This window comes from Vulpes lagopus, chromosome 8 (genome assembly GCF_018345385.1).
Source record: "Vulpes lagopus strain Blue_001 chromosome 8, ASM1834538v1, whole genome shotgun sequence".
Lineage (NCBI taxonomy): Eukaryota > Metazoa > Chordata > Mammalia > Carnivora > Canidae > Vulpes > Vulpes lagopus.
Window position 1 is genome coordinate 21,782,134 of NC_054831.1, and position 24,065 is coordinate 21,806,198.

General features: G+C 49.1%; 1 protein-coding gene across 2 annotated transcripts in view; it reads right to left on the minus strand.

Moving 5' to 3' along the window:
- SCARA5 (scavenger receptor class A member 5) overlaps positions 1 to 24,065 on the minus strand; it is a 121,268-nt gene that overhangs the window by 19,177 nt on the left and 78,026 nt on the right. For both annotated transcript variants that reach the window (XM_041767838.1, XM_041767839.1), the window contains exons 5-7: positions 18,991 to 19,071; positions 16,856 to 16,954; positions 14,972 to 15,028 (exon numbers count right to left, since the gene is read on the minus strand). In XM_041767838.1, the coding sequence (XP_041623772.1) occupies positions 14,972 to 15,028; positions 16,856 to 16,954; positions 18,991 to 19,071 (237 nt within the window). The remainder of the gene's footprint in view (positions 1 to 14,971; positions 15,029 to 16,855; positions 16,955 to 18,990; positions 19,072 to 24,065) is intronic.

Sequence of the window (24,065 nt, forward strand, 5' to 3'; positions counted from 1 at the left end):
AACCAACCTTAGCTTTTGACAGCAGGGGTGATATTTATTGAAGTCCAAGGTGATTCTACTTCCTATGCAGAGATCTGGGGTGCTGAAGATGCATTATCTTTATTAATTCTTTATATACAAAGATATATATATATATATGTATGTATATATATATATATATATATATCGTTATCAATGTATGTATTTCTCTTTTTAATTATTCATGTACTTATCCATCCAGATGCACTTACGGAATCCTACCACATTCCAGAATCGTAGTAGGGGCTAAGGATGAATAAGTGTCATCTTTGCCCTCAAAGCCATCTAATGAACTGACAGCCCACAATGGATAAGAGCACAGAGTGTCAGACCTGGTAGAGATGTCCTCAGTCCAAATCCTCACCTAGGGATGAGGGAACTGAAGTTCAGAGAGAGGAAGTAACCAGCTGTCACTGGACCCCAGATCCCTTTCTTCTTCTTTTTTTTTTCTTAAAGACTTTATGTATTTATTCATGAGAGACAGAGAGAGGCAGAGACACAGGCAGAGGGAGAAGCAGGCTCCATGCAGGGACCCGACATGGGACTCGATCCCGGGTCTCCAGGATCACACCCTGGGCTGAAGGCGGCGCTAAACCGCTGAGCCACCCGGGCTGCCCAGATCCCTTTCTTTCTAGACCACTGCTCCTTCCAATGTGGGCCACTTTCAGTGTTGCCTCAGCCACAACACAGTTGAGCTGGTCTGAGGTTAAACCAGTAGGGGGTCAAGATGACGGCAGACTGGCACTCCTCAGACCAGGGCACTGCTTGAGAGAGCTCAAGCAAAGCCAGCGATCTCTGAGCATTATGGAAAGACAGCCGGTTTTCCCTTGGGCACAGGCATGGTGTTTTGTTTGTCCATGATCCCTCGATACTTAATATCGTGCCCAGTCGGCTGAACATGCTGATTAAGTGTTGGATGGGATGGAGGGCAGATGGGTGGATGGATGCGTGACTTTGTTAGTGGGTATGATCGGAATCCCCAGCTGAATGCCTCATGTTTCCTCTATGTCTCTGGATCTTTCCTGTATCTCTGGTTCCAGTCTTAACCTTCAGGGCCTGACTGTTCAGAATGCGCACTGTGCCCTTCCACTGATCCCACCAGCTCAGGCAGGAATGATATTACCCCAGAATAGAGACCATGCACACCCTATGCATGTAGTGACTAGGGCACCAGACCCTGGGTTGCATCTACTTGGGCTGTCTTTCTGTGGTTCATTCTAAATTCCCTATTGCCACTTGATCTCTAATCAAGTATTGACCCAGTCCTGGGGACAGAGAGGTACATAATCATGTTTTTCCTCTGGACACAAAAATGTCACAAGGTGATTCCAGGCCATTCTCGCCAAGTGCCACAAGAAGAGATTCAAGACAGGTGGTGTGGCATGGTGAGGAGAGCAGCCAGTCTATAGGAGGGGACTGGTGGGGGCTGGTCGATCCATACTTCATCTTTTCACTTGTCATACTCATTTCCCAGGGTTGTTGAGGGGATCAGTGACGAAGATTCTCTGCTTGACCAAACCCTAGCCAGGCTCCTGAGCCCTCTCAAGTAGGCCTCAACTCTGACCCATAAAGTCTTGAACAAAAAATAACAATTTCTAATACCTCAAGGCCATATTCCCAGAATGACCCTAGCTTCCCTTCACGTGCCTGCCTGAGAAAACTCAAGGCTGTCAAAAGAATTTACTGTTTGTTCCATCCAGCCAACACCTGAAGATAGGGTCCTGTCTTCTAGCCTCTGTGGGAGGGGAGGAGCCTAAGGATAAGAACCAGTTAGCCAACCCAGATGGGTTTCACATGGACCAACCCCCTTCCTGCTTTTTGTCATTTCTCACTTTTCTGACTCTACCAAACCCCACTCACTCCCCTCCTTCTTCCCTCACTCTCCCTTTAAAACACCCAGTCACCTCTGTACAGATGGAAATTGCATTCGGTTCACACTGGCCTCTTTTCCCTATTGCAAGTGTATGTTACTAATTTAACATCTGTCCTGACCACTTTAACGAGCATCCAACTTTGTTTATCTTTGACATCAGATGTGATAAGACTGACATTAGACAAGGTCAAGGTGTACGCCACGCTCCCAGCCTGTGAGTACTTCCTTACACATGGGTAATGCCATGAATGATTGGTCTGGCTCAAGAGCTCGAACCACTATACCACTATGATGATGATTATAGGACCACCCAGATTCCCTTAGGAAGGGGAGTTGGGGCCATATGGAGATAACTGGGCAGAAGCAGACTCAAAAAGAGGCAGGGACAGTGAAATTAAAGAGCCAAGGTGGAAATAAGACACTAGACTGAAGCATGAATCCCCACTGCTGTGACCCCCAGAACTGCCTGGGAATCTGGATGACCTTTGCATCCCAGGCTCTGCAAGGCCCATATGTATTATGAGTCCTGGTCTTCCAAAGTCTTCCCAGTGTTCTTACTATAAGCCCCCATTACTTGAAGTGACCCAATAAGTCTCTGGTCCTTGCTACCAAAAATGCCCAAGAAAGGATCTGGGAGTACCATCCATCAATCTAAGGGCTGGTTAGCTACTTACTTCTTGGGTGCTGAGTAGATTTGGGAATTAGGATGGAGGAAAACATGGTGGTGAAAATCCCTGTGGGGAGGCAAGTAGAAAAGGGGGGAGTAGAAAGAGGGGAAAGTAGAAAGAGCCTGGCTCTGGACTCAGAAGCAGTGTTCAAATTCTGACTCCACTACTAGCCAGATTCAACCTCTCTACACCTACCCTCTTCTTAAAATGGGTATAATAGTGGTGGTTGGGAGCAATAGCACATGTCAAGGACTTGGTATATCATGGGCACCCACCACTGTGATCTTGGGCACCCACCACTGTGATCTTCCACCCTGCCTGTCCAGTACTCCGTCTGGGAACTTGGACAAAGGTCCAACAGAGGCCCACAGGTCCACAAGTCACCTCTGACCGGTCTTTGTGTGTTTCTGAGGATGGCTGGGATACAGTGGCCTGAGCAGAGATCATCTCCTTGCAAGCTTCTTTGCAAAGTAATTCTGTTGTGTGGGGATTGGGGGTAGGGGGGCTCGCCCCTGCCATTGGATTAATCTCCTGACTTCCTCTGCTCTCCCCGGAGCACAGTTCCTGGCCCAGTATATTAAGGGAGAGGACAAGGGCGTGAGCAGAAGACTGGCTCCTGCTGTCAGCAACTTTCTGCTCACTAATGTGAGCTGAATGTGACTCTTAAAGCAAAGCAGCTCCAGAATGGTCCAGGAATGTAGCGCTCTGGCTGAGGTCGCTCTGGGGCTCTTAGCACAGACCTTACAAATCTAATATGCGGTGATTCTCTTCTCGGAACAAAAGTTTCTTTGCTCTCTTTGCCTTGTAAATATATATGTAGGAAAAGCAAGGTCCTAGACAAAGCAGGCTGCGTCTGTCCCAGATTCCCCTGGCTCTGAATCGCTGAACCCCAGAACTGGAAGGAGCCCTGGATGTCAGTCTTGAACACCCTATACCACCTTAAACCCAGGAATCCTCTCCACTCTGTACCATGCCTGACAGCTGCTCATCCTGCCTCCTTTGGGAACCCACGCCAGGATTTTACAGCCAGCATCTGGTTTCATTTACAGGGCGCTGGCATCTCTGGATGGCCCCACTGCTTTTTCATCAGATTATTCCTTACCTTGTTTTACTCTATATGCTTTGGGGTTGGCAGTTGCTGGGAAATGAGATGCAGAATATCTTCCTCTTTCTCCAGCATCCAGTAGGAGCACAACCTAGGGAGTAGCTTCATTATTGGGTCCTCAGTGGGTCGGAGAGGACAGCTTAATGGCCAAAGGCTACCATCTCAGAACCGGTTTCCAGGGCTTGGCTAGCCTTAGGACTGTCTACTGCCCTTGGGGCCTGTCCACATCTGGCTCAGAACTGCCCCAAACCCCAACTACAGCAAAGCCATGCTCTGGACACCATCCAGGAGATTTCAAGTCAAGGACAGGCACCAAAGACAACTAATATATAATCAGTTCCTACTCCACCACACCAGACACCGTGCAAAGTAATTCATACATGCATTCTCTCATTGATTCTTAAGGATAGATCCTTATCGTAATATTTTAGTTATTATGGGTCTCACTTAACAGAGATGAAAAATGGACCCAGAGAAGTCAAGCAACTTGCCCAGGGTCACACAGCTGCTACCAGGTAGAGCCAGGGAGAAGAGCAAAGGCCTTTTGTTTTCAAACCACAGAGCCAACCATCAGTCTGAATACTTCAGACAAATATTTCATAAGGGCTCTCTGCATGCAAAAAGGGCTTTTCACCTCCTGCCCAACAGCCCCATGGGCGTCTGCAGGAATTAGTGTCTTTAAGAGTAAGGGAAGGAGCCTTGGTGTTAAGACCGTGGTTCTCTGGCCTGGAATGCATGGAACAATCACCCGGGGGTGCTTTAAAATCTAGCACTGCAGGGGACACAGCTTTGACCAGCTCATGGGTGATGTCAATGCCCATCGGGGCAGAGAAGCATCGCATGAAGGGACAGATCAGGGATCAAGCACCAGCTACACAACTTACCAGTTGTCGGGCCTTGTAAGACATGTGGTGGTCACCTCCTCTGGGAGGGTTCCCCTGATTTGTCGCTCCAACATGCGCTCCCCACATATGAGAAATATTATACCATCGTTCCCTCTTTCAGGTCTGTGTGTGCTCATCATTGTAAGCTCCGTGAAAGCGAAAGCCATCCGGCACCCTTCTGGTCCCCATCTGTGGGAAATGTGGTCGGTCCTCACTTGCAGGCAGTCTGGCGGGGCCCCACAGATCGTACCGAGTGAGTGAGTGAGTGATCGGCTGTATGAATGGGATTCACAGCCTTCTGCTGGGCTCGAGGAACAGAACGGATCCCTCACTATCTCACAACCTGCTTGGCTGTGCATCAGAAGGACCCCCAAAGCCCAGGGAACTTTGCCTCTAAAGAATAGGAGAGGAGGGAAACCCAGCCTAAGCCCGAAACATCACAGCTCCTTTCAGTTTGTTTATCCTGCCTTCCAGGCCAAAGCAAAACAAGTTAAAAGAAAGGAGGTTGTGTAGAATAGAAATAAACACACGGGGCTGGGAAAATCGGCTCTGATTTTCTGCAGCTGCAGAGTAGAGCCCCGGGGATAATTTGGACCATCTGCCATTAAGGAAGTTGAACTTTTCATTCTCCTGTGAAGAAAGAACTCCCCGTGGCCCCCGCCGGCCCGCAGCACAGGGGCTCTGCACCCCACCTCCCCGAGGTGGGGGATGTTGGGCTCCATCCTTCTCTAGACATGACACTTCTCTTTTCCCTGACATCTGTGGGAAATGTGGTCCATATGGGAAGGACAGAAGCCATCCCACAAGCAAACGAAGGAATTTCTGGTCAGGCTCTGCTGGAGGGCATTGCTTTTAAAATGTGGTCTGGCCTGTGGGTGCGTTTTATAAAATGCTACTTCCTAACGGTAATCTGCTCTTAACTTAATATGGTGCTTTCTGCCTCTTCAAAGCACTTTTGTTAGCCGGTTTCATTTTGATCTTTGTAGCCCTCCGCTCAAGTGGGTGGTACTTATTGTACCCATTTTACGGGTGGGGGAAGCTGAGAGTCCGGGAAGGAAGAGTTGCATGGTAAAGTGGTCCCACTAGGGTCGGGCTCCAGACTCAGAAGCCACTGTACTGTGTTTCTGATTGGGGCTCACATGGGGTATTGGGCCTTTGCTGGGTAGAAAAAGCAGCACAAATACCTCCCATGTTAGCACTGTACTTACATGCTGGATTTTGTGTGTGTGTGTGTGTGTGTGGATTTAAAAAAAAAAAAAAAAAGCTATTTTTAACGTTGGTCCACCCCCCCCCAACTCTATTGCCTATTCTTTTGGAAACTGGGAGTCTTGTCTGATTTTGCTTCTCCAGTGCTTTATTCGTGGCTGCCCAACTACTCGTAGAGGTTCCATAAAAATGTGTCTGATAGGGGCGCCTGGGTGGCTCAGTCAGTGAAGCATCTACCTTTGGCTCAGGTCATGATCCTAAGATCCTGGGATGGAGCCCCACATCAGGTTCTCTGCTCAGCAGGGAGCCTGCTTCTCCCCCTGCCCCTCCCCCTGCCTGCGCTTTCTCTGTCTCAAATAAATAAAATCTTTTAAAAAGATATGTCTGATCAAACAATAAATGAAATGCTTTCCCTGCCCAGCCCTGAACCAGGAGCTTCCCATCACAGTGGGAAGATGTTGCTAATGTTCAGAGCTAGATTTGTAGGAATTTACTGGGCAGTCCAATGGAGAGGTGGAGTCCTTTGCCTTGCTTTTGCTCTTGGGCCTTTCAAAGATCAGTGAAGGGTCAGTGAGGCAACAGGTTTTTAGGAGTAGAAAGAAATGCACTAGAGCCAGAGGAAGTCAAAGCCACTGAATTTTCATTTTATCATGCATGTAGGAGGCTCTGAAGTTTATATGGTATCCCTCTAAAGTCTTTGTGGACCTGCCTCCTTTACTTCTGGGTCCCCTGTCCAGGATGGGTGGCCTTTGTTAAGAAGGCACTTTCACCCTCTGTCCTCTGCCACACTGTCCCCACCCTGCCCTGTTTTCCTCTCTCAGTTCCAATCTCCTTCGAGTTCAGGATCTGAGAGTCCCTTGGCTAGGAGGCTCCCCAGCCCCCATATTGTAACTTCTTAAAGGCAAGACCTGCCTCCAGGTACATAAAGCATGTACACCACTTTCTAGATCTGACCTTGGGCAAGTAATTTAACCTCTCAGAGTTTCCCCATTTGTTAAATGGGATAATGACACACACCTTAGAGAGTTATTCTGAAATATGGGTGAGCTCAGTAACTGGGGTGGTCGGTTCTCAAGAGATAGCATTGAACTCAACATAAGCCCCAAGGCTCGCGATGGGGGATCGGGGGCCCGAGGCACCGTGGCAAGGGACTGGCCCAGGAAACCAGCCATGACCCTTCCACCACAGCATCCACAAGACCTCCCAGGATGTCCACAGGCTTGGCTTCCCGCTTTCATCTTCTCTTTCTCCCATCAGAATTCTACAACAGCGGCAGACAGCACTAGGGGCAATCAGTCCATCGCGATAACTGGTTCCAAGGACACCCCAACAGTGTTTACCATTGTCCAAAGACAGGACAGGAAATGGAGCCATGCATTTAATGTGGTGGTAGCTAAAAGTGATCCAGTTACGTCAAAAAGACCCGGTGGGGACCTCCCGGATTCCATCTGCAGTGCCTTCCAACAGAAGGGGGCATGCAGGGTCATGGGGTTTAAGAATAATCCCTAAGTTTGTTTGAGTTGCTTCCTAAATAAACAGTTTAACCATGCCTGGTTGTAATGTATGTCTCAACCGAAAACTTTCTTCATACAAAACCCACATCAAAGATGACAACTTCAGTTCTTCAGTGGTTCCAAGGTGTTGTTTTTATAGAAAAATACCCTGTTCACCTTCAGCCTGAGGTCTGTATACTAAAAAGAGTGTTCTTCAGGGGTGCCTAGATGGCTCAGTGGGTTCAGCATCTGAGTTCGGCTCAGGTCATGATCCTGGAGTCCTGGGATTGAGTCCTGCATCAGGCTCCCTGCTCAGTGGGGAGCCTGCTTCTCCCTCTTCCCTTCTCCTCCCCCTCTCTGTGCTCTTTCTCTCTGTCTCAAATAAATAAATAAAATCTTAAGGAAAAAAAAGTTTTCTCCGGGCAAATCCCAGAAACCACCATGCATTTGCCAGGGAACTGGAAATGCCAGTCCTTGTGGGAGCTGCCTCTAGACTCCTCTTGGAACAATGGGTAGTAGAGCATGTCAGCTAAATGTGTCAACTAAAGGAGAGAAACGAAGGCGTAGCATGTGACACATGCCCTTGCTCACTCACCATAAAAAAGAGTAGGTGCCTAGGGAACAAGCTGATTACCTCTCCTCATAGGGCGAAAGAGCCCTCCCCACACATGAACAGTTAAAAGAAGCAAATCTTCCCAAGTTTCGCTTACATACCTCACCCCAAATTCTTAACATTAACTGCAAACACTGGCTTGCTTCTGTTCCAGCTAGCCCTTGGCTTGGGCCCTCGGTTGGCTCCTGCTTTGACTTAGCACGTGTATAGAATTTGGGTACAGTTGACCCTTGAACGACACAGGTTTGAATTGCATGGGTTCACTTTTACGCAGATTTTTTTCACTCATTACAGTACCATTCAGTGAATACACGTATATTCTCTTCCTTATGAGTTTCTTAATAACATTTTCTTTTCTCTAGCTTACTTTACTATGAAAATAAAGCATAGTGGGGCACCTGGGGGGCTCAGTCAGTTAAGCATCTGTCTTGGCTCAGGTCATGATTCCAGGATCCTGGAATTGAGCTGTGCATCAGGCTCCCAGCTCAGGGGGGAGTCTGCTTCTCCCTCTCCTGCTGCTCCCCCTGTTTGTGCTCTCTTTCCCTCTCTGCCAAATAAATAAAGAAAATCTTTGAAAAAAAAAGAGAGAGAGAGAGAGAAAAATATAGTAATATAGAGCTCCTGCTCATGACCTCTTAGCATCCCTCTGCTTCTCTGAGAGCACCCATCCCCCACGGGGCTCTGTTCCTCTTCACCTAACCAGGCTTTTCCTCAACAGGCCCACACTGCAGCTCTTACTCCCTTCCATTTTATAAGATACCAATAGCTCTGATACCTAGCAAGGCTGCCCCTGACTCTGGGGCAGCTGCCCCCCACCCATAACCTCCACTCTACCACCTGGCATCTTAAAGGAGCCAGGTCTTTTGTTTTTTTCCAGGCTCTTTTGAATCTATTTTAAGCTGTTACACCAAGGGCAGCACGGATTAATCAGAGCTGAACTGTTTTCTGCACATAGCAATTTAAAGCTCTCCTGGAAGGGGTCACTAGGAAGCTTTCAGGAAAAGTCAGTAGATTTGTTTTTGGAAGGATTAAGATAAACTCTTGGCAAACCAGATCGTCTGGTACGCCAGATCCCATCCTCTGCATAGAACAGGAGGTAAAAAAAAAAAAAAAAAAAGAAGAAGAAGAGGAAATTGCAGCAGGGGAGGCAGAGGGCCTGGCCTCCATGCCATATCGCTAGTAGGGTCAGAAGGGGACTTGGCTCTCAGTCTTACTACTCCTCGGCTGATGCTGTTCCTCTAGAGCTCACATCTCATCTTCTTCTCAGGAAAACTTTCTAAAAGAAAAGACGCTCAGCCAAGAGAAGGAGGAAGAGCAGCAGAGAAATGTGAACTTGGGATATAGACCTTTCTATGGGGAGGGAGACAGTCTGCCTACTGGGTGCCTGGCCTTGGTCTCAGAGCTGAGGGTTACTAGGGACAGCTGAGACTCCCTATGACCTTGGCTCGTTACCCTTTGGGCCCAGCTCCAGCCTGCTTCTCCCCCAGTCAGTCACCTCTTATTGCTGCCATGTCACTCCCTGCTTATAGCCAATCCCAGCTTCCCAGGGCCCAGAGGTCCTCTGGTCCTCTCTGGTCTTATTTTTTTGTTTCTTACATCCCCAAATCTCATCACACCAAACTATTTGGGTTTATTGGGCAATGCTCACCTGTCTCCTGCAGGGTTTTCTTTACCTGGAATACCCTTGCCTTCCACACCTACCTATCAGACACCAATTTGTCAAGACACCCCATCAAGTGACTCCCACAAGGGCAGGGAAAATTCGCCTCTGTACATGCGTCTGTGAGAGCCCTCACCACACTCCACTGGGATCGTGTGTTTCTGTGTCTTTTTCACCCGCTAGAAAGTGAGCTCCTCAAGATGAGGCCAGGCCTTACTCATCTTTGGTTTCCCAGCCGTCAGCCAGCACCTTGATACCAGTTTGCCAAATAAGTGAATAAAGCAACCCTCTCCTCCCTCAATGTTTTCCTTCCTGCCAGATTTCTATCTTGTCTTTATGACGGAAGTGAGGGAGGCCAATCTGTCGGGCCTCTGCTCCTTTCCCCGGCCAGCTCCATGGCATCCCGGGTTCCTGACCCACAGGCTTCTGGCCTTTGCTGTCTCTGCTGCTCCTGCCTGGTTTCCATGTCCACCTGGTTCCTGCATCCCTCATCTACCATGTCCTGGTGCTCATTTCTGGCCACAGCCAGGACTGGAAGCTTCGTCTGCCACAGGACAACTTTTCTGAGTGAGCTCTGTCTCCCTGCATATTTTCAGCCACTAGACATGAACTTAGGGGAGGAGACATCTGAGAGATCCTTGACTGTCTCCACATAACCTCTGGGTCTGTCTTTGCATCTGTCCTGTGCTCGCTACATGAGGATAAAGAGAAGGAAGGAACAGATGTCTCAGAGTGTGCTTCCTTTCACTGCACCTTGGCTGCCTTATGCTGCTATGGCTCCATGATAGGCCAAAGCCAAGTGGTTCACACTTGGGTGAACTCTGCATCCACCAGCGAGGCCCTGCCCTAGCCTGCTTTCCCCACCCTGGGTAAACTGAGTCCCCTGGCTTGACCAAGATAATGTATGACACAGCAACCCCCGCACGTACCTGGTTGTGTTCACTCACCACCTGTGTGTACTAAACAAAACTAGCACTTTCACATTAAACCCATCGAGAACAGACAGTGGCCCCCAAAGACCCCATGCTGTCAAAGGCTGGAGAGAATAATAGGTAGTCTCAGGATATGGCAAAGGGTGGAGAGTGGGCTTGAGGCCAGCCAGGCCTGACCTATAAGCTGGCTCTGCCCCCTTATGAACACTGGTGACCTTGGGCAACTTCCTTCTTCTCTGCCAAGAGCCTCCCCCGCCCCTCTAAGATGGTCACAACCGTGCCGTCCGAACAGTACTGCGAGAATTGAGTAAAAGAGTGTGCACAGAAACTTTACTCCTCGTAATACCACTGTACGTTTGTTAATAGTAGTATTGAGTGGTTCATTTTTCTTAGAAGTGTAGTTTACTTTTATTTTATTTTATTTATTTTATTTTATTTTTTGTGGTTTACTTTTAGATCGTGCTGTTGCTGGGGTATTAAAGTTGTATAAGGAATTACAGATATATACACAGTTAGGTTAGTAAAGAAATATATTTGCATATAAAAGGTCCAGTAGCTCTGTCTCTTCCTGCCTGCAAGAATGCTAACTTCTGGTGCCAAACAGATTCCCTGGGGCACCTGGTGCAGCTAAGGGCAAGTGCAGGGATGGGAAGAAGGGAATCCATGCATTCTGAAAGACTCTTTGCATTCATTCCTTATTCTAAAACAGAGATAGAAACATTCTGGCAGCTATGGAAAAAGCTGTCTAGAAATCACCTCCCTGATAATCTCTAGTGAGCTTACACTGAACGATAGGCGGCCCACTGCTCTTCCCCCACTACGAAGTTACTCCCTTAAATATTGAAAACACACACAAGGTGTTAGACATATTTCAAGTTTTCTGAGATGCCACTGAAAACTATCAACAAGCACTGGCTTAGAATTTACCCCTGGGTCAGTCTGCATATTTTTTTTCCATGTGAAACCAAATTGAGGAAAAGTTTTTAAACAATCTGAACTTATATCCTGCTTTAAATTCATGTTGTGGGATTTAAACAAAACTGGATCCTTTACCCGCCCCTGAGCTGCAAAAATGCTATTTATTTTTCCTGCAAATGGACCATATACGAGGGTAAAACAAACATCTTTCTGTCTTGAGATATGTATATGTAACTTTTTTTTCTTAGCCAAACTCCCAAAAGCCAAACATGCAACAGAATGACTGATAATCACTCTGTCCTAAAAACAAAAGAAAAGAAAACTTAACCTCTTGTCCAGCAGAAATCAGGAGATCTGGATTCTAGACTCAGTTTGAACCATGACCTGGCTGTGGGACGTGGGGATTCTCTCCAACTCTCTGTTCTTGGTCCCTGTTCAATGAACTGGGGGTGGTGGCGGAGCGGGGGGGGGGGGTGGTGCGTGGGCTCAGGAATGGGAGAGGAGTCGGCCTGAAACCCCATTCGACTCTAGAATCGGATGACTTCAGATCAAAACACGGGTAAGCGATTGCAAGATCCTATTCTGAAAAGGATTTTCATATTGACTCAAAACACGGGTCCCAAGAAATCCTCTGTGATGCCCTCTTCAAAGGAAAGACCCCAATTTCTGATTCTGACCTGAGGGGTGTGGAAGTCCTGTCCCTTATCAATCCCTTTATGTAGTAATATCCCCACCTGCTGGAACTTTAGGTTTTTGCTGCTAAAGGTGGGAGGTGTCTGGTAAAGGCTCCCCAAGGTGGGTTCCTGAAAGATGACCCTTGGCTTCCTCCTCAGAGCCTAGGTCCCGGGGATCAAGTGAATGCCTCTCAAACTGGAGCTTCTTAGAAACTGAACCCGGAGTCTGACACAGCATGGGTTTGGTGTGGTCAGGGGCAGGCCAGGGGGTGAAGGCCATGGGAAAGCAGCGTCCCTCATGGGGCAGCCCTGAATTGCTTCAGTGGTTTCCTTAAATCCATACTCCAGGTGAGGGACTCACTAGGAGTTTTAAGGAGCCCAGGCTGATCCTTCAAGACGGGGGCCTAAGATCTCATTCCAGAATTAGAGAAGCCAGAGGCCTGGCTGCTTCTACTCCTGCCCTTGGAGAATCAGCCTCCCACTGAAATTCTCTGAATGCAGGAGATGAATGGACGGCCTGCCAGTTACGTCCTACAGTTCCTGTGAGTCTCCCACGTTCCTCTGCACGCTCCGGCCTCCCATCTGCGGAGCCGGCACTGCTGAGCCAGCTCACTTTCCACGTCCATCACTCATGAAGATATTTTTTTGAGTCTTGTCAGGATACTGCAAGGAAAAGCTTAGAGCTTTGGGTAAAGGCTACCATCTGAGCTCTGGGCTCCAGGGAGGGCGTAGCCTCTTCAGGGCAGGAAAGAACTCTGTCAGTCCCTGGAGAGAGGCTGTCCCCAGCTGACATCAGCCTCTTGTGGTGCAGTCCAGAGATTCCAGGGCCGAGTGCAGTCGATGCCCTTCCCCCATGCTCCTCACCCACACCACGGTGGCCCAGCTCCCCACATGGTGCCTTCAGCCTCACAGCCCAATCCCATTGCAGAGCCCAGCAGCCTGGCCCACAGAAGCAAGGTATACAGTAACAAAAGCGTCCTTTGTATTAATGGTGACTGGCAACCACCACCTCTTCCCAGGCTAGCAGAGACCTCCTCTCTCCTCTCAAGTTGGCCAAGGAATATTTGCCAAAGAGTTCCTGACAAGAACCCCCTGGTATGTGGGCAGCATTTCCGATCTCCCTCTGAAAGGTCATCTTTCCACAGCTCCTCCCTTCCTGCCATCCCATCAGGAATTTTTTATTTCACAGAGCTAAACGCCACAGTCCTTCTCAGCTACGTTGGCAGCGTTCCATCAGAAAGCAGTCAACGCACAGAGCCGAAGGCAGCACCCAGAAGATGAAGTATAGTGCCCAGCCCATTAGATAAGTGTGACTCAGATCTCTCACAGATGTCCTAGATCATGTCCAGACTCCCTTCTTTTTTCTTCAAAACTCTCCTTTTGGCTCCTAGCAAAGTCCACCAGGTCTCCTCATCTAGCCAGGACACTCCCAGTTAAACCCTTGGCAGCCTGAGAAAGGGACTATCAACAATGCTAGAAAGACTGAACCACATAAACTGTTTTGTGGATTATAGCATCTAAGGTAAGGTGGACATAGTGAGGCCAGGGTAAGCATAGGCATAACCTGTCCTTGGATATGTCTATCACATTAGAGTGACAAAGTGCTGTCATACACATTTTTCCTATATGATCCTTTTTTTTTTTTTTTTTAAGATTTTGTTTATTTATTTGGGAGACAGAGAGAGAGTATGAGCCGAAGTGAGGTGCAGAGGGAGAGGGAGAAGCAGACTCCCCACCGAGCTGGGAGCCCGATGCAGGGCTTCCATCTCAGATCGTGACCTGAGCCGAAGGCAGACACTTAACCGATGGAGTCACCCTGTTTGATCTTGAATCACTGTCCTGGGAAAGAGAAGTCCAGAGGGAGTAGGAGACAAGTTCAAGATTCAGAAGACCTTGGAAAAGAGCACTACTTAGGAGAGGGGGCTCCTTCTGGGTCCTGCATGATGGCGATGGAACTATCATTTTACTACTAGAACCAAAGATCAGCCTTAGGGAAGCCCTTGGTCCAGATCCAGTGTGTGAATCTGCAGTGGCATCTGTCCCTGTGTGTTAATGGCAGAACCTGGGCGCAGGTGCTCTTTTCCCAGGCCTGATCTAGCTAGTGAGCCAGGACTGGAGCACAGATGCCTAGAAGGGGATAATCTGCTCATGGCTTCACATGGAACGGTGGCATTTCAAAGTCCAGGAGATATTATATGCTAGTATTTTGTTGAAACTTGGCTGGGAGACTCATTCTTCTCTGACAATCTCTTTAAGGTTCTACACGTAGCTCTTGGGGGGTAGGAGGAAGAAGCCCCAGAAAAGAGTATCATAAATAGAGTGGCTTCCCTTGTTAACACTTTAGGGAGAAGCCTCATCAGAAAGATTGCCATTCCTAGACTTGGTGCTCTACCCAATAATGAGATCTCTAGCATCACTGCTCAGTTCACGGCAAAGGAGGAAAACAAAAGGGATTCTGTTTTGCCCGTGTAAGCACCAGGGAGGTCAGTAGGTCTGAACTAATGTAGCACACAGAGTAATAATATCCAACACTTACTGAGTCCTAACCAGGGTCAGGCACTGTAATAAGCACTTTATATGTATGAACTCATTTAATTGTCACAATGATCCTATGAGGTAAGGATTCTTCTTATCCTCATACGTAGATGAGAAAACTGAGGCAGAGAGATTATCTAGCTAGCTAGTGAGGGAGCCCAGGCAGTCTGCCTCCAGATCATCCCCTACAACCACTGGGCATATACCACGTCTGGAAGTGTGGATTGTGTCCTTGGGTATAGCTGTCTTGTGCTGGACCAGCAGAGCCTTGAAACAGGGAGGGAGCTCCTCTGACACTGGAGCCCTGGCCCGCAGCTCCAGCCTCCAGTCCCCCAAACGTGCTAGGAGGACCGCTGACACAGGATCCAGGGACCCCGGTAGAACGTCCTTACCCGCATCCCCTGCTCTGTCTCCTTTGTCTCCTTTCTCTCCTTTTGGGCCTCGGTCACCTGAAACAGAGGAGGAAAACTGGCATTAGAAGTGGAAATAAATCCTGACTGTGAATAAAATATTATCTGCAGGAGCTGTATCAACCCGAGACCTAAGAAACTCTCAGCAGGAGCCTCCAGCACTGGAGGGCCTGGCAAAGCAGGAAAATAAGAGCTTGAATCAATGACGCCGTGTGTTTTGCTCATCCCAGAAAGGAGGAGGGTGGGGAGGGGTCCAGCTGAGAAATTTTGTTCCCTCCTAACTAAAGCATAGAAGGGCAGCATCTATCAGCACAGACTAGTATAGGTGGCATTCAGCAGGGAGAAGACAGGGCAAAGATATGCCCATTACATAGTCAAGGTTTCCGAAGTGCACATCTGAGTTTGCTCTAATAAGCACAGGAAGAAAAGATGGGAGAGGGTCTTTAGTTACTTAGGGAGGACAGAGGTTATATGTCAGGCAGATTTACCAGGGGGCGGGGGGGGGGGGGGGGGAGGGAGGGGAGAGGCTCTGTAACATGAGGGAGAGCTTCCAGGGAAATTATAGAAAGTCCTTCTCAGGATATGGTTGAAAGAACAGGACCCTTTTTTCCAGCTAGCATCTCAGCCTACAAAGAAGTGGAAGGTCCTGACTCCACTTGAGGCAGCTCTAAAATGACCAGGGAATTCTATTCCACGTGCCTCCGGAAAGATATCTGCAAGTCAAAGGCCTATGGCATACTGTCTGGTGCAAAACGCAAGCCAGCATGTTCCAGGGAAGGATGCCTAATGTGATCCAGGTTTTGGAAAAAAAAAAAAAACCCAAGGTAACCATATATGTAAATATGAATACGCTTAGAAAAAGATCTGGCTGGATATGCCCCAAAGTGTTTATAGTAGTTACTCTAAAGAGTAATAGCTGAGGGGGAGGAGACTCCCTTTCTAGTTTATACTTTATGTACTTCTGTATTCTCATCTTTTTTTCAACAAGCATGTGCTGCTTTTGTAGTCTGTTTTAAAGTCATTTTTTTTTTTTTTTTTAAACTGTAGGTCATAAAAGGAAGGAAAACCTCAGCCTGTTTAATCACTAGGAAGTAGCATAAAAGCTCCCAGTGATCCAAGACGCAGAGTCCATCCGAGACACGGGGTGGGAATGATTAATGGCACTTTTTCCTCGTTTTCATTTTCACAAGTGAGGAGGTTTAACACAGCAGAACCAGCCCCAGATTTTCGCGTCTTGTGCTGCGGTTAGGGTAGAAGTCTGCACACTCTCAAAGGGAATGTGGAAAGCCAGGGCCTGACTAATAAAGTGGATGCCCCTAAAAATGAACAAGGTGGCTGTCATCAGGCAGAAAAACAATTCATTGCTATTGGCAATGGAAGTCTGAGAACTGAATGAAAATGTCACATATTGGGGGAATCATAAGTGTGGGACAGGCTGTTAGGAATTTGGCAGTCCAGGAAAGGAAGTGAGTGTCCTGGTTCTGCAGCAACCCCCCACCCCCATTTCTCCCAAGAGCCTATTCTCGTGGTGTGGCTTCCTCTGGCTACATCACCGAGCCACAACCACTAGTGACACTCCCTTGCTCTTCTGCAGCACTGTGGAGTTTACAAAAAGTTTTCACGCATATATGACCCACTTAATTCTCACGACAGCCCTGCAAAGTCTGGTATCCTGAGGATTTCTGGGATGGGGACCAAGAGACGAAGGTTTAACAAGACCAAGTGCCTTGCCCAAGGTCACTGAGCTAGCTGGTCAGTGGCAGAGCCAAAGGCCAAACCCAGTCCATCGGCTCCAGTGTCCGTGCTGGTGCCTAGGGGCTGGCGCTAAGAGCAAGCCTACATGGGGGCTCTGAGATTCATTCTTACCTTTGAACCCACGTATGCCCATTGGTCCTGTGGCTCCCATCTTCCCCTCATCGCCCTTGGGGCCTGGCAGTCCTGGGGTGCCTCTCTCCCCTGGCAGTCCTGGGAAGACATAGGGCAAGTTGTGGAGCGTCAGACTCAGAACTGGAAGGGCCTCTACGGGTCATCATCTGGCCCAGCAGTCAACCTCAACCATGCGTCCTCCTGCAGCTTTTCCTTCTTGATTCTTCTCAGTTAACCTAAAGAAGGTTCTTGACCTTCTCAGTTAACTGCTGCGAAAGCAGTGTCCGAAAGGTCAGCACAAAACTTCTCCACCGGTACCCTTTATCCAGTTAGGCTGGACCCGCCACCCCCCTAAAGGTGAGTGATGGCAGTGGTGCCCACTCCATTTGGGAGATGTCCCTTTACCTCTAGCTATGCTGGAGATTTAAATTCGGCAAACATTTGAAAACAATTTTTTTGAGTCTTTTCTATGTGTCAGACACCATTCTGGATTCTTCTCATAAAGGATCCCACTTTATCCTCACAATAAACTGAGGTATTATTTCACCTATGGTACACATGGGGAAACTGAGGCCCAGAGAGGTTAAGTAACCTGCCCACGGTCACACAGCAGAGGGTGCTGCTGGGGGCAGGATCTGAGCCCTGGCCTTCCTGAACTGAAAGCCTGTGGTCAGTCAGCTTCATCTCATGCTGGATGAAAAGTGCTTACTGGTATTTAGGGCAGAAGGAAGATGAGACTTCATCCTCTTTAAGGAAAAAACCCACGAAGATCCTTTCCCTGCTGTACATTCAGGGAGGTAGAGCAAAGGGGGTCATAGGCTGAGGAGGAGGGAGAAAGTCAGCAAGGCCAGTAAATGAGATGGGTGACCGGTGCCAGAACAGGCCCCAGGGCTTGTGGCCACGAGGCCCTGTGGCCATCGCCTGCATGTCACCACGGAGAGCCAGAATCAACAAATGCTTTCACCCAGTGAGAGCCCTGCGCCCCCAGAGGCCTGACCTAAGCCCAGAGTTATCTCTGTAAAGCAGAGAACTCTTAATTAACTGATTACTTGTTCTTTCCTGCTTTGAATGTGAGTTGGCTTTCTCTGGTCTTTTTCCGTGACTTGGAAAAACCTGTCTTCCAGTAATTATTTCTCCAGAGCTAACATCAAATGTCTGGAAGAGGACGATGGGCCCCAGAGGATGGTGGGACCTTGGAGAAGGGAGGATTGGTTTCTTTTTTTCCTCCCTAATGCAGGGTACCTGTTTGGAGTCCAAGTGCCCCGTTGCCACAGAATTCTAAATCTGTATGAGATATGCCCAGAACTCCCCATCGTATAATTTAATAAGGCAGAAAAAGAGCTTTCACAGCCCTGCGAGTGTCTAGGCATCCTCAGTTCTGCGTTTGGGGAGTTCCTGGGGTGGGGAGCCAACGGGGGAGGCCAGGCCATGAGCTCTCCTCCTGCTAGCCTCTGCCCACTCTCCTGTTTGCACCTCCTCAGGATTTAGGAAGGGGGTGGTTTAGAGATATAACTCCTGACATAAACAGACATCTCTCCCCAAATAAACTTCCCCTTTTCTTACATCATTTAGAAGGCTCTGCACTCTCCTAGAAAAATGCTGCTCACAGCAGAGGCTCAGAAGGGAACAGACTGGGATCAAAGTCTGATAAAGCAGCAGAAGAGGAACTTCCGAGACAGTGAATCTAAGAAGAACACACTCTTTCCAGAAGGCTGCAAGCTCCCCTGCCTGTCTCTAGTGTGTTCACTGATTTGGGCAGAATCAGCAAGGAGGAGGGAGCATCAGGTGTCTGGTGATTTCAGAAACGCTGCAGAGGAGAGACCTACTTGTAGAACACATTCCATTCCTTCTGACCCTGATCCTATGAACCCTGACCCCTGCGGTGGGAAGTAGGCCTCAGGGAGCAAGGAGCCCCTCGTGCATCCTCTTCCTTCTGATCCTGGTACTTTACAAGAAGAAGTATTTGCTCCATCCTTTTATTATACAAACAAACAATCGGTCTCTTGACAGAACAGGGCGTTTGAAGTTGGGCGGATTGGGCACCCTCCCAGGGAGGAAGTAGGGGGTCAGAGATGGATTGGGGGCACCCTCCCCTTCTTGGTATGTCCAGGTTCCTCCCGGGTCCTCCCAATTACCTCGAAGTCCAGGTAATCCAGGGATCCCAGGCTCGCCTTCCTTCCCTTCATCTCCTGGATCACCTTTGGGGCCCGGTGGTCCTGAAAGGGTTACAAATGGGCACCAAGGTTAGAAGGTAGCTTTCTGGAATGGGCTGCCTGTAGAGGAAACAAAAACTCCCTCTTAAAGACGGAAAGGGTCAGCATTGATGCTTTGGAAACATGTAGGGCTCCACCTAGCCCAGGCTTGTATGTACGGGAGAATCAGGGAAAGCTTTCTGGAAGAAGTAATCTCCAAAGTGGAAGTCAAGGAAGAACAGAAGGCAGCTAAGGCAAGGGAGGATGGAAGTGTGTTATGGACTGATTATCTCTGATTCTCCATCTCCCCCACCCCCCGCCAACAAATGCACGTGCTGAAGCCCTAATTCTCAGTGGGATGGTATTTGGAGGTGGTGCCTTTGGAAGTGAACGGGTTTAGATGAGCTCATGAGGATAGGGCTCCCGGTATGAGGCACCAGACAGTCCTCTTGCTCCCTCCCTCATCATGCTTGGGTGCTCTTTCTCCCTCTCCCTCTCCCTGTGCCATGTGAGGACACAGCAAGAAAGTGGCCATCTGCAAGCCAGGAAGAGAGCTCTCCTCAGAACCCAACCATGCCGCACCCTGATCTCAGACTTCCAGCCTGAGGAACTGTGAGAAATAAATGCCTCCTGCGTAAGCTGCCCAGACCGTGGGCATTTTATTACAGTGGCCTGGACTGAGACAGAACGAGAAGGAGAGCTCCAGGCAGAGGGAACAATCCCTACAAGAGCTTAAAGAAAGAGGTACGGGAGCCACAGTAGGATCAGAACCTGGGGGCACATGATAGGATGAGAAGGCTGAGGAAGCGGGGGTCTTAGAGGCCTGGCCTAACTGTACTTGATCCTGAGGGCACCTGAAGCCACAGCAGGGCCTAAAGAAAACAAGAGTGTGATCAGAGCAGCACACGAGGAAGAGGGCTCAGGCTGCCATATTAGAAAATGGCTCAGGATGGGAGGGAAAGCAGAGGCAGGGAGGCCATGTGGAGGCTGCACTCCAGATGGGAGCCCTGAATTAGGGCAGTGGTCATCTGGAGGGATGTGAGCAGCTGTTTGGAGGTAGGACAGACAGACCTTGGCTGAACAGAGGTGAAGGTAGGGGAGAAGACCAGGGTCAGGTTCAGATTTTGGGCTTGAGCACCTGAGGGGAAGAAGGGGCGTCTAATTGCTCCCAAACTGGGCTTTCTTCCAGAGCCAGGCTCCACCATGGGATTCCAGCATATATGACTGGATTCAGTCCCCACAAGGCTGGTTGTTGAAGTTACTTGTCTGAGGCCACACAGTCAGGTAGTGAGAAAAGGAGCCCAGGTTCCGACTCTGGTCTGTCTGGCCCCATCCCTCTGCCTCACTTGTCACACTAGATGGCTCACCGTTCCCAGAATACAGTTAGACCTTCCTGCCCCCCAGTCCATCTCCCATGTTGTCCTGTCCCCACCTCCACCCAAAGTGGCTCATGGCTGCCCTCCTGGCCAGAGCTTCTCTGGACCAGCGCTCCTGCCAAGGGTGGACACAGCCCATCTGAACAGACATACGTGGTGCCCTTTGACATTTATCTGGCACCGCCTTGTCCTGGACTCCTAGGTGTATGTGTTCTCTCTTCCCTAACAAAATTGCTGTCCCAGCTGGGAAGATCCAGACTCCAAGCTCCCCACTCCTGCTGCCTTGCGACAGAAAAAGAAGACCGAGGAAAATACCAAAACCATATTGTAGTGAATTAAAAGAGTGTCCTTTCAAAACTCATGTCCACTTGGATCCTCACAATGTGACCTTATTTGGAAATACGGTCATTTGCAGATGGAATTAGTTAAGAGGGGGTGATCCTAGAGCGGGGTGGCCGGTGTTCTTATAAGACGATAAAGCACAGACAGACACACAGGGAAAATGCTATGTGACAAGCAAGGCAGAGTGTCTACAAGCCGTGGAATGCCAAGGATTGTCAGCAACCATCAGAAGTCAGGACGAGGCCAAGAAGAATTGTCTCCTAGAGCTTACAGAGGGAACATGACCCCGTGGACACCTTGACTTCAGACTTCCAGCCTCCAGAACTGTGAGAGAATCAATTTCTGTTGTTTTAAGCCAATCAGTTTGTGGTCCTTTGTTATGGCAGCCCTAGGAAACCAAAACATGTACACTCACAGCATAGCAGCGATGGATTGCACAATAAATATTTGATGAATGAATGAGATCAGAGGGTGTTAATACATACAAAACAACCGGGCAGCCAAGACCGAGATGTACTGATACATTCCAAAAGTTGGCACCATCCTCAGACCCTAACCCAAGTTGACAGCTGAGTAATGATTCAGTGGCACATACACAGGGAAAAATCAGTCAACAATTTAAAAATGCATGCGTTACACACAATCGTTTAAAGGGGACCGGGTTCTGTGGCCCTGTTCCTCTCTTCTATGAAGAAAAGCAAAGTGAGACTGATCATGTTGACCCCAGTTTTCAGACGACTGCATTAAGAGCCAGAAACTGCTTAGAACACAGCTCAGATTCCAGGGCAAAGGAAAGGCTTGGTGGAAGGAGCCGGGGAGCTTTCCACTCCCGTTCCAGCCATGGGCTGCCTGGATGTCTGCACTCCACGAGCTGTCCCTGGGAAGAGCCTCCTTCTCCCTGTGCCCAGTACACTTCCTTCCTTGTCCCTCGTCACTGTCCCATCCTCCCCACGTGGAACTCAGTGCTTCCAGACTGGAGGGAGTCAAGGAGGCAATGAACTGAACACTCCAATTTGTTCTATTTGCTCTCCTATGACTCAATGTATGGATCTTCCCAGGAGTAATTCTCACAAAGGGAGGATGTTGCCCAGGGAATGACCCTGGTGGTGGTGCCTCAGGGTGGCGGAGATCATTTGGAAGGTAGGGGTTGAGTATGGCTATGGAGTGTCTTGGGTTCAGGTCCTGGTTCTAGAAATTCTAAGTTAAAATTCCTTCCCCAGACATTTGAGGAGTAAGTGATTACATGACATGCTGGATATAAAGGGGCTGGGTAACTTTTGAGTGGGCAAAGCCATCCTGACCATCTATCCCCCCACTTTCAGAATGCTTCATCAGAACTATTCCAAGATCACCACGCACAGCCATGCTGAGCTGCCTGTGAAATCACCTTGCCAAGCTTGGCTGGCTCATTCAGGAAGAGGCAGGTCTGAAGACATCCTATACGTGGGTATAGTTTTTAAGACACAGATAAGTGGTTATTGGGGGGGCTTTACTGGAGATGAACTGGGAGGATGTTGGGGTAGACAACATGGTAGAGGTGGGTGCTGATTTCCAAGCCTTAGTCATGCCCTTAGATGGAACTGGCCCTGCAGACTTAGGAGGACCTAAAACGTGGCCAGTGTGAGTCTCACGGGGCCAGGCTCCAACTTAGGAGCTCCAGCTACTGAGTGCTTCTTCACATCACTGCTGCCTGTGGGTCATGTGCCCTTGAGGGTCTGACTTTTTATCATTTGCCCTGGAATCTGGGCCAAAAATCTTGAGCTTGCATTAACTCCTCCCTTTTCTCTGTCCCCCATGCTCCCTTACTCACCAAAGCTCATCATCGAGGTGATTCTTTCTCCTGTCATGTCTCTGCCTCGTTCCTCACGGCTCCCATGCTCACTGAGGTCTTGCTCCCAGTCTCTTTAAAGATCTCCTTGTCTGCGGTCTCTCTAAAACCCATTGTGCACATGGCTGTCCCATTAATCTCGTCAGAATCTAGTGACCTCACAGCCTCTGAGATCCTTCATAGCACAATGGGCCAACACCCCTCTATCGGAGACCCCTGCAGATCATCCCCCATCTGACCCCTTCTGCAAACTCACAGTCGGATACTTCTGGAAATAAGCCCTCCTTTACCTCGACAAAAACATTATCCTGTATTCCCAAACATCCACCAAATCTCTTCCTTTCCAAGAGCCCTGTCCCCTACAGGCCTGACGCTCACCTCCACACACACCGTTCTGACCTCTCAGGGTATCTGAGCAGAGCCCCCAAATCTCAGAGCTGGAAGGCCCCTCAGACATAACCATGCACCAAGTCGTCATGGGAGCACCCCTGAACCCGGGCAGGCCACCTTGTGAGCTACTCATGGGGCCTTGTCATTCATCTTGTGTTGCAGCAGTCCCCAAAGAGGACAGGCCTGTCTGTAGGGCCAGAACCCCACCTTCTGTGACCCTGTGCCTCACATGGCACCTGGCACATCATAGAGATTCTACGAATGACTGGTGGGCACTTATAGAAGCCGTTATGGTACCAACAGTCCTAATGGGACCCAGCTGAGCTTTTTAAGATCTTGACTCTTTATATTGTGACTTGTGACTCGCTCATCTTTTCTGTCACTAGAGCAGGCCAGAGCATGGAGGCGGTCTGGGACAAGGAGAAGCAGGGTCTTTTCTCCTCAACTGTGAAAACAGGTCCAGAGCCCTCATCTACTCCGCTTCTAGTCTGGGGTGCCAGCTTCTCTTTCAGCCCATGTTCTACATGGAAGATGGGGAGAAGGAAGAGGAGGATGGAGAGAACCCTGCACCCTGTGCCCAGCCTCCCCCCACACTGTCCCCAGTGCGGCTCTGCCCCCAAGGGGGCTGCCCAGGAACTGTGCCAGCTGGAAACATCTCCTGAACAGGATGAAGGATATATGACTGAACATTTGGGAGAAATACCAGGGTTCTTCTGGGGACCAGCCAACAGGGAGGGAGAAGCAATCCGTTCTCTCTTCCTGGATCCTGGAATGAGTGATGGGGTGGAGGACCTGCCTGTGCTGGAACCAGGACAGGGACAGCTGATGAACTGGGCCTGAAGCCAGCAGAACAGCAACCAAAATCGTAATATAAATACCACCTCCTGCACCACGCTAATCCAAGGGCGGCTGACCAAGGTGGAGTCCCTCAATTAATTACCCTACTTCCACCCTCGACGTCACTGGGGCACTGGGCTGCCAGTTTTACCTCTACAGTTTTGCACTCTCTCCCATGTCCTTCACTACGTGTGTGGGGCAGGGACTGTCAGCTGTGTTTCCCAGCCCTGGGGACACTTGATCCA